The sequence below is a fragment of the Lynx canadensis genome, chromosome B1 (assembly GCF_007474595.2).
Source record: "Lynx canadensis isolate LIC74 chromosome B1, mLynCan4.pri.v2, whole genome shotgun sequence".
Lineage (NCBI taxonomy): Eukaryota > Metazoa > Chordata > Mammalia > Carnivora > Felidae > Lynx > Lynx canadensis.
Window position 1 is genome coordinate 150,041,961 of NC_044306.2, and position 15,253 is coordinate 150,057,213.

A 15,253-nucleotide genomic window follows, 5' to 3' on the forward strand; every position below is an offset into this window, starting at 1 on the left:
CAGTGAACATAAAAGCAGTATCCTGGTAGCTTTAAACATCTTTCAAGAGTGAAATTCCTGCATTCCCCGTTTTAGACCAATACAGATTAAGTTTCTGTAAAACTGTGATCATGATTTGGTACACAGTGCAACAGTAAATGCAACACTATGTAAAAAAAGAAAAAAAAAAGTGGCCAAATATTTAAATATCCCAATGCCTGAAAAATTCAACTTAATAAAAGTCAAAATTTCAAGTATAACTCAAGAAGCTGAAATACAAAAAAGGCTTTTATACACTGTTTTGTGTGGCCCTCTGTTTTATATAGCTTGTTACCACTAGGAAGGATTGATGGTTAATTTAAAGTATGTAACTGTAAGAAGTTAAATTACAAACGTGTATTTTAAAAGTTAAACAGAAAAACATCTGTAAAATAATTTATTCATCAAAGATGAAAACAGAAAAACCTGAAATAAGAAAATCCTACGACCAGACTAGATCCAAAAATGTTATCAGATGAATAAATACTTAATCAAATACTAACTCAATCACACACCATCAGTTCTTATATTAGAAACAGAAGTAGGCTTTTAAAATTAATTGGCCCAGATCAATCATTTCTGCTAAAATATGCAAAAAATGGGAGGGTGGCAATCAGGGTTTTTATAGTACCCAAACATAAAGCATCATTTTATGTCCAGTAATTCATAAGAACACAAACTGGCATCCAGACAAAAATGAAGTACAACAGGTAAGTGTCAATCTTTACCAATTTATTTTATACAAAACAGTAGCAATGTAGAATATGGAATATCTTCCGCTGCCACACACATAAGTTGTGAACATTCCAAGCCAATGTATACAGTTGGAGGGGAAGGCTAACGATAGCATCAACCATGCTACTGAACATAGGAATTTTTTTATTTAAAAAGATTAAAAATTAGATAGCAATGTCTTCTTAATATTGCTCTCATCATTGAAGACCGAAGAAAAATAAAAAGTGACTTTTTAAGATTAAAAAAAGAGGGAAAGGGAGAAACAAAGAGGCTGCTACAACACTGCCATACTGTCAAACCATCATACTTCAATATTTGCATACTTGATAGCAGCATTATTTTTACTGAACCGTGTGCAACTACATTTAGAAACACATCAAAGCAAAATATCATGGCAGTCATCAATCAAGATCCAAAAGAAAACAAACAAAAAATAACTCTAGGATGAACACACTATAAGTAGATGAACATTTATGGAGAATGAATCAATATCTACATTCTTGGACTGTTCCATTCTGCTCCTTTAATAAAAGTGTCAACTCAAATTGTCAACTGTGCATTTTTGGAGGATTTGAGTTTTTCCAGTTCGTATTATACTGCATGCTTGGAACAAAAAGGGATATAATAAACCCTTCTACACAATGAACTTTAAGTAGACCGCTGAAAATAAATTTACTACTTGTAAACACACACAAAAAAAAAAAAAAAATACAAGATTTTCTTTATCTTTAAACAATCAGTGCTTCCAAAAGCGCATTATCTTCTATATCGACCTCTCTCCCCTCGGTCTCTGTCCCGGTCACACAATCGCTCTCTTTCTCTCTCTCTATCACGTCCTCTATCTCGTTCTCTGTCTCTTCTGTTATCTCTAGGGCGGTCTCGCTCCCGCTCCCGATCTCTTTCACGGGGTCTACTTCTCCGACCACTGACAACAGCTTGTGTGCGACGAAGGAAATCATCCACTCTCATGTCATAATCATGCTAGAAAATAAGAAATGGATTAGGTATGTCAAAAATCAAACGGAACTTATGAGCCCCCATACTGTAATTACTGTATAGTATGGAGAAACAATCTACAGAAATGTACTAATGCATTAATTCACAGAATGTAATTTTGACACTGCTTAGAAAGATTGTGACACCTAACTAGTCACCCACAACAGTGATTATTCAAACCTTGTTGCAACAACTCACTTCAGGAAGTTTCTTATACAACTCTAATGACTTTTCTAGCCAATTCTTTTCACTAAGATTTAAGCCAAAATAATCACCTAGTGATGACGGTCAACTATCACGGATGCAAGCCTGATGCCAACTATGCTAAATATCATCCATGTTTTTCTCCAACAGGTGAACCCTACTTTTTTTCCTCCTTTGACTCTACAACCTGAACCAAGTCTGCCCTCTTAAGGTAAAACTAGGAGTTGTTACATTCCAGATTTTCTTTCAAACTAAACCATTGTTAATGACAAGGAAGTTTCGAAATTTGATAGACTTTTAAGAGAAGAGGGACATCTGGGTGGCTCAGTTGGTTAAGCATCCGACTCCTGATTTCAGCTCAGGTCATGATCTCACTGTTGTGGGATCGAGCGCCACATGGGGCTCCATGCTGGGTATGGAGTCCTCTGCCCCTCTCCAGCTCACTCTCTCTCAAAAAATACAAAAAAATTTTTATTTAAAAAAATTAGAATTTTAAGAAAATATGTACTTTAGTAAGATTGTGAGGTCTACTCCACATAGATCTAAATATACATGAAAGGCTGGGGAGAACAAGAGAGGGTAAGATGAGCAACTGTCTGGGGCACCTGGGTGGCTCAGTCGGTTGAGCGTCCGACTTCGCTCAGGTCACGATCTCACGGTCCGTGAGTTCGAGCCCTGCATCAGGCTCTGTGCTGACAGCTCAGAGCCTGGAGCCTGCTTCAGATTCTGTATCTCCCTCTCTCTCTGGCCCTCCCCCCGTTCATGCTCTCTCTCTGTCTCAAAAATAAATAAATGTTAAAAAAAAAAAAAATTTTTTTTTTTAAATAAAAAATAAAAAAGATGAGCAACTGTCTAAGTGAGGTGCAAGGTGTCATTGTGACTACTTCTAAGCTTAATCCCTGCTCTAGCTTTCTACTCTTAGTTCTCAACTCACCTTTACTTACTGAACTTAGTCTTTTTCCAAAAGTCAGCTTAAATATTCAGATTATTGTGTTCATAAACACAATTCCACCCTCACATACCTTGAATACATGAATATTATACTAGCATAAAATATATACACTAACCAAAAAATTACATACAGATGCATAAAACTTAAAAGGACAATAATGCCTTTTCGTAAAAGAATCTTAGAAAGAACTCCTATTTTGAAAATTATGTAATCATTTATAAAAAGTACCACAACCCATCTAGCCAACTAAGTTTTCATCATACATAAGCCGTATATTTCTTCCTGTATTACTGAAAAAAAAACTATTAACATCTATTAGTCAGTTAGGATTCTCAGATTGTTTCACTGAATATTAAAGATCCTAACAGGATTTGATTTTGAAAAGTTACTGTCTTTATGAGAATAAGAAAATAAATAACAGACAAAAAGTTATCTCAAAAACGGGCTAGGCCACTACTGCTCTGACTGGCCCTCTCAAATATGCATGCTCTTCATCTAAGTGGGAAGATAATGTTTATTTGGCTCAGCCAAAAGACTCATCACCTCAAATTGGTTGGGGGGGGGGGGGGGATGACAGAGGGTTGAAGAAGGTGTCCAAACTATACATCCTACTTTAACAACCTAACTACGTAAGACTACCAAACTTATATACAAAGGAATTATGCTAACAAGTGCCAGGAGACCATTTCAGTTTAAAAAATGAAAGTATTATTAGGGAAAGGAAAAAAAAAAAAAAATATCAACCATTTAATAAACAAACTCAACCCAACTAGTATAATGGAAAAAAAATCCCATAAATCTCAAACTAGAACTGTCTTTCATTCACTGTTTTGAAGAGATCAAAAAATGCTTTTCATATCAACCATATCAAATTATTAGAACCAGTAATTACTAAAGGAAAATTATCCATCTGCCTTTCTTAACATGTTTGTTACTTGTTAGCATTCTCTTAAGAGTCAGAGAGAGGAGGTGAATTGACAAAATTTATCAGAGAAACAAGTAACTAAATAAGACCAGAGACGATCGGTTAACTAACTTAATACATACCATCCAATCTATGAAAATTGAGTCAGAATATACAGAAAGCTTAAAAATACCTATTTACAATAAAAATTACACAATTATTTATAACTGAAGACCCCAGTACAGAAAGAAAATCTAATTCACCATATCCCTAGGACACTATTACCTAAGAGTTATATGTAGAAGTTGCCTCCACTTGAGCAGTTTGTTTGATCAGTGAAAGAAATAAGTCTATTTAAATAATCCAAAGGAATTAGCCATTCTTAATAAAAACAAGTTGTGAATTACTCCAAAACAGTATGGAGTAAGAATATCCCCACATTTAAATTATCTACAGAATTCAAGGTAGTTCCTTCACACTTTTGCCTTCTCGTGCACTTACTACTCGTTTATCTCTGTATCTTGCTTCATGTGGTACTGGGTGATGTCCTGAGTAAGGGGGATGAGCTTGAGGAGGTGGAGCATGGTGCTGATAGTAAGGATGGTGTGGAGGTTGTTCCATTCCGGGATAAGGAGCCTAAGAAAAGAAACCACTTCCATAAGCATCTACCAAATATCCGTGTAAATAAACCATTTTTAGAATTCCACTATCCAAACAAATAACTTAATAATCTGTACTACCCATTTACTTCCACAGAATTAGGGTTTGTCAGAATACCCTCTTGTTGTGCTTGTTGGAAACATGTGCATAACAAACTAATTACACATCCTTGAAGATTTAACATGTTTGGGGCTCCTGGATGGCTCAGTCGGTTAATCATCTGACTCTTCATTTCCACTCAGGTCATGATCTCCCGGTTCGTCAGTGCAAGCCCTGCCTCAGGGTTCCATGCTCACAGTGTGGAGCCTGCTTGTGATTCTCTCTCCCCCTCCCCTGCTGGTGCACGCACCATGCACCCACCGTGCACTCTTCTCTCCCTCTCTCTCAAAATAAATACACCAACTTAAAAAAAGAAGATTTAATATGTTTACACTTTCATGTCGTGTCATTTAAATACTAATAGAACACAGTAAACCCTTAATCAGTGCTTACAATGAGCCAGGCACTGTCCTAAGCACTGAGGGAGGCACCAACAACTGGTTAAGTAACTTAAGATCACACTGCTAGTAAAAAGGTGGAGCTGGACACCATAATCAGGCATCCTGGATCTAGAATCAATCATCTTAATCTTAACATCTACCCTTAAAAAAAACAAAACAAAAACAAAATCTCCAGAACCTAAGGAACTTTTAAATGCCATTATAAAATGTGTAAGAGCAAATCAAAGGTTACTTTCCTAGTTAGTGCCAAGAGAGTATTTTGACATTTAAAAATTGTCACAGAATCTAAGGAAAGCAATCTTATTAATCCATCTATCTTGTACACAGTACCTTAAGTGCAACAAGTCAGATGAAGAAGCCACATTACAGGCAGCATTAAAAAAAAAAGATAAGAACTATTTAAACTTCTAAGTTTTTTATTTCTTGGGAATTAATTCTTCAGCTATCCTCAATACCTTAAAAGATACTCTTAAGAATATTCAGCTTTCTTACAGGAAAAAGAATTTAATAGTTATGAACAGCATTTAATTAACCTTATTTTACAGAAAAAAAATTAATGAGTGTTGGGATCAAGCACTTTACTAAACTTCACATGTATTTTATAAATTATTTTGACAATCCCATAGAGTAAACACTGATATTCATTAAATTTCAAGCCACAAAAGGACAGGCACAATGTCAATTTCATTCACCAACCAAGCCTAACACAGAGTGCCTTGCACAGAATGAGTACATTAATTTGATGAGCCAAAGAATGGACAAATATCCTCTGAGTTTTACCGATAAAGAAAACTAAGAAAGAAACCTATTATGAAACTTGCCCAAGATCACAGAGTTAAGAAGGGAAGGTATCTGAACCCAGGCAGTTTGCAGTACTAGCTACTACAAAAATAAACTATAACACTTACTAATTAAACTTGTACTACTAACACAAATCAAATTACTCACTAGTTTTTAGTTGTAAAAATAGATTCCAACAATTTATTTAATGGGTAACTGTAACAGTCATCTTCCAAATAAGCATTCAAAATATATGAAACTGCAAATGAAGTGAAATAATTTGCAAAAAAAAAAAAAAAAAAAAAAAATACAAACCATTCCTTGCCAAGGTGGTGGTGGTCCCATGTTATGAAATTCCCTCACATAATCATTGTAGGACTAAAATGAAAAATAACAATGTCAATAATAATAAAAATCAAACCCAGAACTATAAAATAAATCAGATCCTGGTTTTATGAACATTAAATGTATAAAATGAAATGCTTACCCCATTTAAAAACACATCTCGGCGAACTCCTGAAAATCGTCTGTTGGGAATAAGATTTGTGAAACTAAATTCAGGTAATTCATAAACTAGTTCTAAGAATGTAATTTGAAACTAAGCAAGAGTGAACCCAACTTACCTGTCTACTTCCTGGTATCGTGGATCCTTTAAATACCCTGTTCAAACATCAAGCATTTTAGTAAATCAAATTTATATTTTTTTATTATGGCATTATAATTAAACCTTCCTTACCACTCATTTCAATTCTTTCCATGAAATATAGTGATGCTATTAAGTGATGCTATTATTGTATTATTCCATTTTCAGATTTTCTTCTTAGATTACAAGATAATCTAGAAAGTAACTAATAACTTACTGATACCACAGAATTATAAACTGCTAGAGAGGTTTTCATATGAATCTTCTAAATCCACACCCCAATTCTCGCTAGATAGAAAATTTCTTCATTCTGCTCCATAAGAAAAGTAAGGGCAGAGGAATTATCTTGAGGACACTGTAATAGGACTTCCTTAAAAACAAACGTTTACTTTCCACCTTAGGTATTCACAAGCTCTGCTAAGTCAACCACAGACAGTTTTTAAAAATGCAAACTTAAGGGGGAGAAAAACAAGTCCCAAAAATGAAGATGTATACATTTTAAGTGAAAGAACCATGACAAAAAAAGAAATATTCTTTCTCCCCATCTTAAAAGATGGAAGGACTCAGCAAATTAAAATGTAAAAACATTTGAGTGCTCATGTTTCTGAGGAAAAACTAATTTCACTCTCAGGAATATCCATTTTGGAGAAGAATGAGGTTTATCAAGCCAAAAAATGCTGTAATGTTCACTAATACCAACTTCCAAATTGCCTAATTTTTGTTAAGTGTATTATAAGTACCGTCTCTTAAACTCTGCCTTTTTAAATTCTGATAAGACTAGCTGAAAGCTGCTTTCTAGATTATAAACCAAATATTTCTCATTCCTCTCTAAAAACATGTGAAAGATTTTTATTTAAAAAAAACGTAGCATAACTTCAGTTTCCAAATAAAGCTATATACCACATGAAATACTAAGTATTATAGAAAATTAAAAACATAATAAAGTGTAAGATGGCTGCTTTCCCTAATCATCTTTAAACACATGTGCAGTTTCCATTTGTGAAATAATTGTAATTAGCAACATCAGGTAATTAACAGATGATGATGAGTCACACTAAAATAGATAACCTTCACGAAGTAGAATTTAAGTGACAACTAATGATAATTTCCTATGATTTAAGCAGTCATGTCCTAAAGTTTTCTCACTTTTAGAACTACAGGATTACAATAAATGTTTTTGTGTCGTTGTTGTTGTTTTTGTTGTTGTTTCATAATTTTAAGTCAAATATCTGCAGGATTATAAAATATTAACCTGGTCTCTGGTGAAACTCAGGGGCATAGTCAATCCTTGGTTTCTTTCTGCTGTTATGAATATCATAATCTTCTGGTCGACGCCTACACAAATTAGACACATTAGAAATTAAACCAAAAACTGCTGGGAGAACAAACAGCAATGCAAGAGTTTCTGACAGAAATAAGTACAAAGAATAGCCCATTATTTCCTTTAAAATAACATCCTAATTTCTGGTGAGCAAATCTTAAAATTTCTAAATTTTAATTCCTCTAATTACTATATAAATCAATCCTTGAATGTATTGCTGGAAGTAGATATGCTCTATAATCTCATGCTATCGTGAAAAACTTGGAAAGAGCAGTCTGCTCAAAATATGTAAATCACATTTTAGTATTCTAAACAAAAGTAAATGAGCTGCTCTCAAACTAACGTAAACATCCAATTTAACAAAACACTTTCCCAAATAAAGTCTCCATTCACGTGAAAAAACAAAGAAAAAAAAAAACTATCACCATTACACAATAGGTAACTCTAAAATCTATATATTCAAACTTATTAATACCATCTTAGAAGACGTCTACACAGAATTAATTATTTCTTGCTTCTTTTGCTTTGCACAAAATTATGCTTTTCACATGATCATACAGAAAATTTGATACTTATTCCAAGTGACTTTACAGGAAAGTTTTGATAATCTTAATACTTGGAAAAACTAATTTCTATAGTTAATAACATTTAAAAACTAAGGGAATTTTTTCCAGAGACAATGCCTTAAAATAAAACTGGAAAGTAATGGAGCAATTTAACAGAGTTCATAAAACGAGTTCAAAGTATATATTCTTTAGAAAGTGAAATTTTACTGTCTGCAGAGGGCTGCTCTTTATGGTCTCCCATAAATCTCAATGGCTAATGTAATACATCATTAAGTACACTTCACTTTATTTAGCATTTAATAAAGAGCTACACAAAATAAAAACAAGAATTCCACTTTTTTTGGCAATAAATGTATCTTTTTACCCTTACTGTCAAATAAAAAGTCTATATAATAACCTGGCATCACTAGTTTTCCAGCTGTTTCTTTGAGTTATCAACTGCTTTCATCAACTTTTTCAAGACAAGTTCACTCAAACTGCAAAGTGCAATTACCCCAAGCCCCCGCCCTCCCCAACAAAATAAAAACAGTTGCATCTACAATAAATAAGACTAAGAAAATTAAAAGCTGGTTTAAAAAATAAACATACCGCTTTCTTGTAGTTTGGGGAGTGCATTTACGACCGGTATAAAACATGATAGAAACAGTTCATATAGTAGTCCAACTACTGACTTTAAGCTGTAAGCCATACATATATGGAGGCCCTGGCAGGCTTGAGAGAAGGTGTAGTGGTGTAATAAGTATAGTTTGCAGTCCATTGCAAAACTGAGGTAAAAACTTCACTTGTATATATTGTATTGCACTGGAAACCTCTTAGCTTAAACTTCAAAAGACATCTTGGTGTTCAGTCCTTTAAGGCCAAAAGTAAGGGGGCTCTGCCAGGTGTCCTCCTACCTACTTGACAGTGTCCTTTTTAAGCTCAAAGAAATGGGGACTCTTGTTGGATTATCTGTACCTACCACAGGATGTTTCCACCAAAAGGAAACTTAACCAAAGGTTTCATCCCATCAACCATACATCCAACAGTCTTTAGCAGAATATTTTAGATTTAGCTGTATGCAAATCTACACAGGGGAAGGTGTTGGGTAGAAGGGCTTAAATCAGTCCTTTGCAAAGACTTCTCCAATTCTGTAACAAGTTAAACCCCCTTTTCCTGGAAAATGCTGTTTAGTTCATAAAGTAGTGATCAATAACCATGACGATCCTCTAAAAAACATTTTAAGTCCACAGGTACTGCCAGCATCTGGAAAAGTTGTAAACAGACACAGCAACAGCCCTTCTTTTCGGTTTGTTGCCGGGTCTCCCAGGGCCACTTGATCCCCTTTGGAAAGAACCTATTGTTTTCAGAAGCTCAGCAAGATGTGTGAATTCACTGGGTACATGTTAGAGAATATTTGGCAATGGGGTTAACACATCACGGTGATAAAATTTGAAACAGTCCCAATAATGCTCCTCTTGAATATCAAAATAACTTAAAATATTTTATCCTCTAAATGAGGCGTCATCTTCTGAAAAAACATTAGTGATCCTTTATAAAAGTCCCATATCTGATAAGGCTTATCCAGAGACACACCTGAAAGAAAAGGCTTTTTACAAAATATTAACAATTTTTGCAAATAAAGACTTCCTTCTCTCTTCCTCCTTTCTAGCCTGTTCTGAGCAACAAAGGCCTACCTCATTGCAATTGCATACATTGTATTATCAGAAAACTATCTAATTTAAACTGGTTATCACTCTTTAGCAAATAATTTTTTTCTGCATAAGGAAAGATCCCCATTTTCCTCTTGAAAAATGACTGAGACCAAGGTGACCATGTGAAATCCTCAATGAAGCCACAAACTAGTCCATGCAGCTTGATTTGAGGATTTTCTCTTTCTTCTTTACCGCAGGACAAACTTTTGACGAATCACATTCCTCCATCATGTTATTCTGATACATGTGCCTATTATCAGTCCAAAGAACGTTTCTAACCTTCCCACATCCCGGACTGGTTCTCGACGGGATGGACGTCCTCTTGATCGGGGCTGAGAATGCATTCTTCTCTTGTGACGCATTTTATGAATGACCTGATACAAGTCAATACTTTCATCGGGGGGAAATAGAAGACAAAGCTGGGTTCCACATTCAAGTTCAATTTCCTAGAACAGGAAAGTAGTAATTTACAAGACGAAAACAGGAGAAATTTTCAATAGACTTCTTGTATTTTCCTGAAGTACAAGAACAAAAACCGACTTGAAGACTTCCTTCTCAAAGCTGATGATCATACAGGATTCCAATAAACTTCCTTGAAAGGTTTTAAAAAACCTTTCAAAAGTGTTTTATGTATTTATATACGGGTAAAAACTAAAAGTATATAATCTGCAAAGTTAAATACACAAATGCAGTTGCTTAAAACTCTATGACAATCATCCTCTGCAAACAAAGGAATGTTTCTTTGTGCAAAATACAAAAATATCAGGACAAAGTTATCTACCTTAACTCAGCGGAGGAAAAACATGTTAGTGTGCCAAAATACATTACAAAACTACATTACAAAAACTACATTACAAAAACTACAAAGGGAGACTAATGTATGGCTTTTTAAAATGAAGATTTATTTTCAACCACCAGCAATTTCATTTATGAGTAATGAAAGCACACCGCTTCTGGTTCAAAGTTACATGTAGAAGATTCGGGTTTAAATCACTACACTTATAATTTCATTTGCAGACTTGAAAACCTGGATACATATACTTTTCATATAGCTTCCTTCTGATTAGAAAACTTCAGCAAAGATGTTAAATGGCATTTCTAAAATTATACAAAGTGCAGTAAATAACATAATGAAAAACAATTTAAAATCAGGACCAGAATTTCTCATCAAAAACTTTTCTTTCAATTGTATTAAGTACCATATAAAGCTACCTATCTTTCAACATTTATGGAGGTCTTACTAATTGGTCAAAACCACAGTGATTGTGAATTCCAAATAAGAATATTTTCCCTTAATCTTTCACACGAATTCTTTCAAAAATGGCTTAAAAATGTCCTTCAATAAAATTCTCTAAAAGGAATGATTAAATGTATGTGTTTTAAATAATCAAGTAAGACAACAAACCTGTCCATCACGTCCAATCTTTACTGGCTTATGTTCATTCCAAGGATTGGTGAGATGAGCTGACTTAGTGAAGGGTAATTCACGCCTAAATACAAAGTAATACCAATTATATTCTTTTGCAGAATCCTTTAGGGACCTTATATTACTTCAGCAGTTAATCCTGATTTAAACGTGACTAAAATTTAAAGAATTACTTAGGCTAGAAGCATTCATTCCCCAGAGAGGGAACACCTTTAAGAGAAGGGTTCTTTCCACATTCTCCAGTGTTCTCAAAAATAAGCTAAATAATACAGTGTGTAAGAACATGAGCTTGGAAACCAAGACAGTTTGGGTTTAAACCCCAGCGCGTGCTCGCTCGCTCTCACGCGCTCTCTCTCTCCCTCCTCTGAGCCTGAGCTGAATTCTTCAGCTTATAAACAATGGTATCACCACCTACACTTCATACCTGTTTTTAATAGTGTGCAAATGGAACGACATATAACATGTTTAGTTAGCTCGTTTCTGTGTAAACAAACCACATTTTTTATTAACTAATCAACAAAGAGCTGAACCTTCATCAGATAGTTAATACCAAACGAAAGTAAGTGTCCCCTATCCTTCGTTCAGAACTGCTCTCCCAGATTCCAATGTCCTCTCCTTTTCAGGAAGACAATAGTTCCCTATCACCCATGGAATGGCTCCTGACAATACAAATGTTTATACGTACAAATTCGTATGTCTGCACATATGAATTATGCCCTCCACTTAGGTGAGTACTTATATAACTTAAAGAAACTCAGGCTCTAAACTCTGAGCCACAGGGCAAAATGGTCTCACCAACTTAAAAGAGACAGCCTGTATTTTTATATTCTTTATCAACCTAGCATAATGCTAAATGCAATTCATTCCTATTAATTATCAAGGAATAATCAAGTTAACAGCACTTAACAAGGCTTTATCTATGTGTGTGCAAAGTAATGCCAAATTAAATAAATGCATTAAAGAATTATTTATTGTATCTATAATACACAGGAAACTGCTCAGCCCAAAGACATACAAAGATGAGTAAGATAAAGAGCTGCTTGCATTCGTAAATTTCTTCCACAGCTATCAAAGAAGAATAAACGAGCACATGAAAGTTTTGCTGGTCACATCTATTTTGGAGAGAAAGAAAATAATCAAAAAATGCTTCCTGGAAGAAGTAGCATATGGAATATGCCTGAATGAAAAGTGACCCAGGAAAAGCCAAATGTAAAGAGCTAAGGAAAGGTTACGTTTGAAGCAATGAGAGAGCTTGAGCAAAGGTATAATGGAGAAGAAAAAACACAAACAACCTGGTCTAGTGAATAAGCTATATAGCCATTTGTTCTACTCTTACACCAATTTTCTTAAAGATGAATATAGGATGCTGAAATTTTATAACTTCTTTAAACTTTGGGGAAGAGTAAAGTGTATCTAAAGTTAACGCAGTGGCATGCTCTGTGGTGGTGATCATGTGAATATATGGGGGAAGTGGGCTATGAATGATGGAAATACCCACTAGGTATTACTAAAAAGCTTGAATTCTTAGTGTAATAATATACATCTTACTTCACACACCAAAAGTGGCTCAAGAATGTATACCTATATGTATACAAAATATATACACACACTTTTTTTTTTTTTTACTTTTCAGCTCTCAGAAGTTAAAAGAAACATGTCTATACCAAAGCCTAGGGTATCCAGAGGGAAATCTCTAGTAACAATTCTTTGTACTTTAATACTTTCTTAGATTTTCCCTCTAAATTGCCGGTTAAAAAACAGTTACAGGAGAGGAATAAATAACCTACAAGCCACCAAAATACAGGAAGTTATAAATTGTTCCTGCAGAAAGTTATCACTGTTATTTAAATATTAGCAATGAAATACTGAAGGACCAACATAAAACCACACACTGAGTTGGGTTGAGTCACTTGGGATTAAGCTTCTTGATGGCATTGGTTCTAACTAGATTCTACAGATATTTTTTTGTGTGTGTTGACAAATACATACCTACCAGAGTATCACCAAGAACTATGAGGCCCTAAGCAAAATAGGACTCAGAATGTATTTAGAGAAACTACAGGACCACAGTCATCGTAGTTATAGAATAAACATCCTAAAAGTTACCTTTTAAACTGACATGTGTAATGAAGACAACTACAGATGACCAGCTTTATTGTGAGTAATCCAAAGAACATGGAAGTAACTCGCTGATTTAAGGGGTTTGGTTAAGTGGGACAAATTTAACAAAAGAACATACAACTGTACAAAGGCTCTTATGTACTATATAGAGGTTTGGCTACTAAAGTTAAAAGAAATAATGGAGAAATTCTAAAAGAAAAGAGAAAATGGGCTAATTGGAATGAACATGGAAGGGGTGAGTATAAAATAGCATCAGTAGATGCTAATTCTGGACAAATGACATTTTATAGAGTATAGCCTTATTTAGAGGTAATTCTCAGTGATAACTTAAGTCACTTTTTATGGCTCCTCTCCTATCTGCTAACACGCACCATGTGATCTTAAACCAGTGTGCCTACAAAATACATGAGCCATCAGAAATTCAAGAGGTTTGAGGTGTGTCTTAAGATTCTGCATTTTAACGATCAGATACTACTGACACAAGTGGTCGAGAGACCACACCTAAATAAACTTAAGTCTAGTTATTATTAAATCCAAAGGGTGCTTAAATAAGTCTATCAAAACTATCATATCTGAAAAGAAAAAATATTGATAACAATTACTATTACTGATAGAAAGCCTTCAGCATTTATATTTAAAGTTTGATCCTCTTAACTGAACCAAATGTAATTCTCATTTTATACACAAAACTTAAGAATACAATAGACTTACCCAAGGAAATACCAACGTAATATTACATGCCCCTCAGAATTCTTCATTATAAAACTACTCTTGGACTAAGTGATGAGTATTTTAAAAATTAAAGTTGTAGTTTTTCTTTAAGAATATTCTTGAGGATACAGGAGTACTGATGCATAGGGGCACTTGTACCCCAATGTTTATAGCAGCACTCTCAACAGTAGCCAAATCATGGAAAGAGCCTAAATGTCCATCAACTGATGAATGGATACAGAAATTGTGGTTTATATACACAATGGAGTACTACGTGGCAATGAGAAAGAATGAAATATGGCCTTTTGTAGCAATGTGGTTGGAACTGAAGAGGGTTATGCTAAGTGAAATAAGTCATATAGAGAAAGACAGATACCATATGTTTTCACTTTTATGTGGATCCTGAGAAACTTAACAAGAACCGATGGGGGAGGGGAAGGGAAAAAAAAAAAAAAAAGAGAGGTTAGAGTGGGAGAGAGCCAAAGCATAAGAGACTCTTAAAAAATGAGAACAAACTGAGGGCTGATGGGGGGTGGATGATGGGTACTGAAGAGGGCATCTTTTGGGATGAGCACTGGGTGTTGTATGGAAACCAATTTGACAATAAATTTCATATATTTAAATAAATAAATAAATAAATAAATAAATAAATAAATAAATCCTCAATAAAGAGGAAAAAAAAGAATATTCTTGAGGTACATTCTTGAGGTACGTGGGTGGTTTAGTCAGTTAAGTGTCTGACTCTTGAATCCAGCTCAGGTCATGCATGATCTCATGGTTTGTGGGAACGAGCCCTGCATCAGCATCTGCGTTGGCATGGAACCTGCTTAAGAGTCTCTCTCTCCCTTTCCCTTTGCCCCTCCTCCCACTGGTGCACACTCGCTCGCTTTCTCCCTCTCTCTCAATAAATAAACATGGAAAAAAAAAAAAAAAGAAAAGACTGTTCTTGGGGCACCTGGGTGGCTCAGGCGGTTAAGTATGCAACTCTTGATTTTGGCTCAGGTCATAATCTCACTGTCATGAGA

At 34.7% G+C, this 15,253-nt stretch overlaps 1 protein-coding gene across 4 annotated transcripts in view; it reads right to left on the reverse strand.

Annotated features, from left to right (window-relative positions):
• Positions 1-729: 729 nt before the first annotated feature.
• The window catches only part of YTHDC1 (YTH domain containing 1), a 36,641-nt gene continuing 22,117 nt past the window's right edge, over positions 730-15,253 (reverse strand). For 2 of the 4 annotated variants that reach the window (XM_030313757.1, XM_030313759.1), the window contains 8 exons: positions 11,376-11,460; positions 10,250-10,416; positions 7,645-7,727; positions 6,373-6,409; positions 6,237-6,300; positions 6,065-6,127; positions 4,311-4,445; positions 730-1,734 (listed from right to left, as the gene is read on the reverse strand). In XM_030313757.1, the coding sequence (XP_030169617.1) occupies positions 1,510-1,734; positions 4,311-4,445; positions 6,065-6,127; positions 6,237-6,300; positions 6,373-6,409; positions 7,645-7,727; positions 10,250-10,416; positions 11,376-11,460 (859 nt within the window). In that variant the 3' untranslated portion in view covers positions 730-1,509. The remainder of the gene's footprint in view (positions 1,735-4,310; positions 4,446-6,064; positions 6,128-6,236; positions 6,301-6,372; positions 6,410-7,644; positions 7,728-10,249; positions 10,417-11,375; positions 11,461-15,253) is intronic. The other 2 variants (XM_030313760.1, XM_030313758.1) reach the window with 1 other exon arrangement.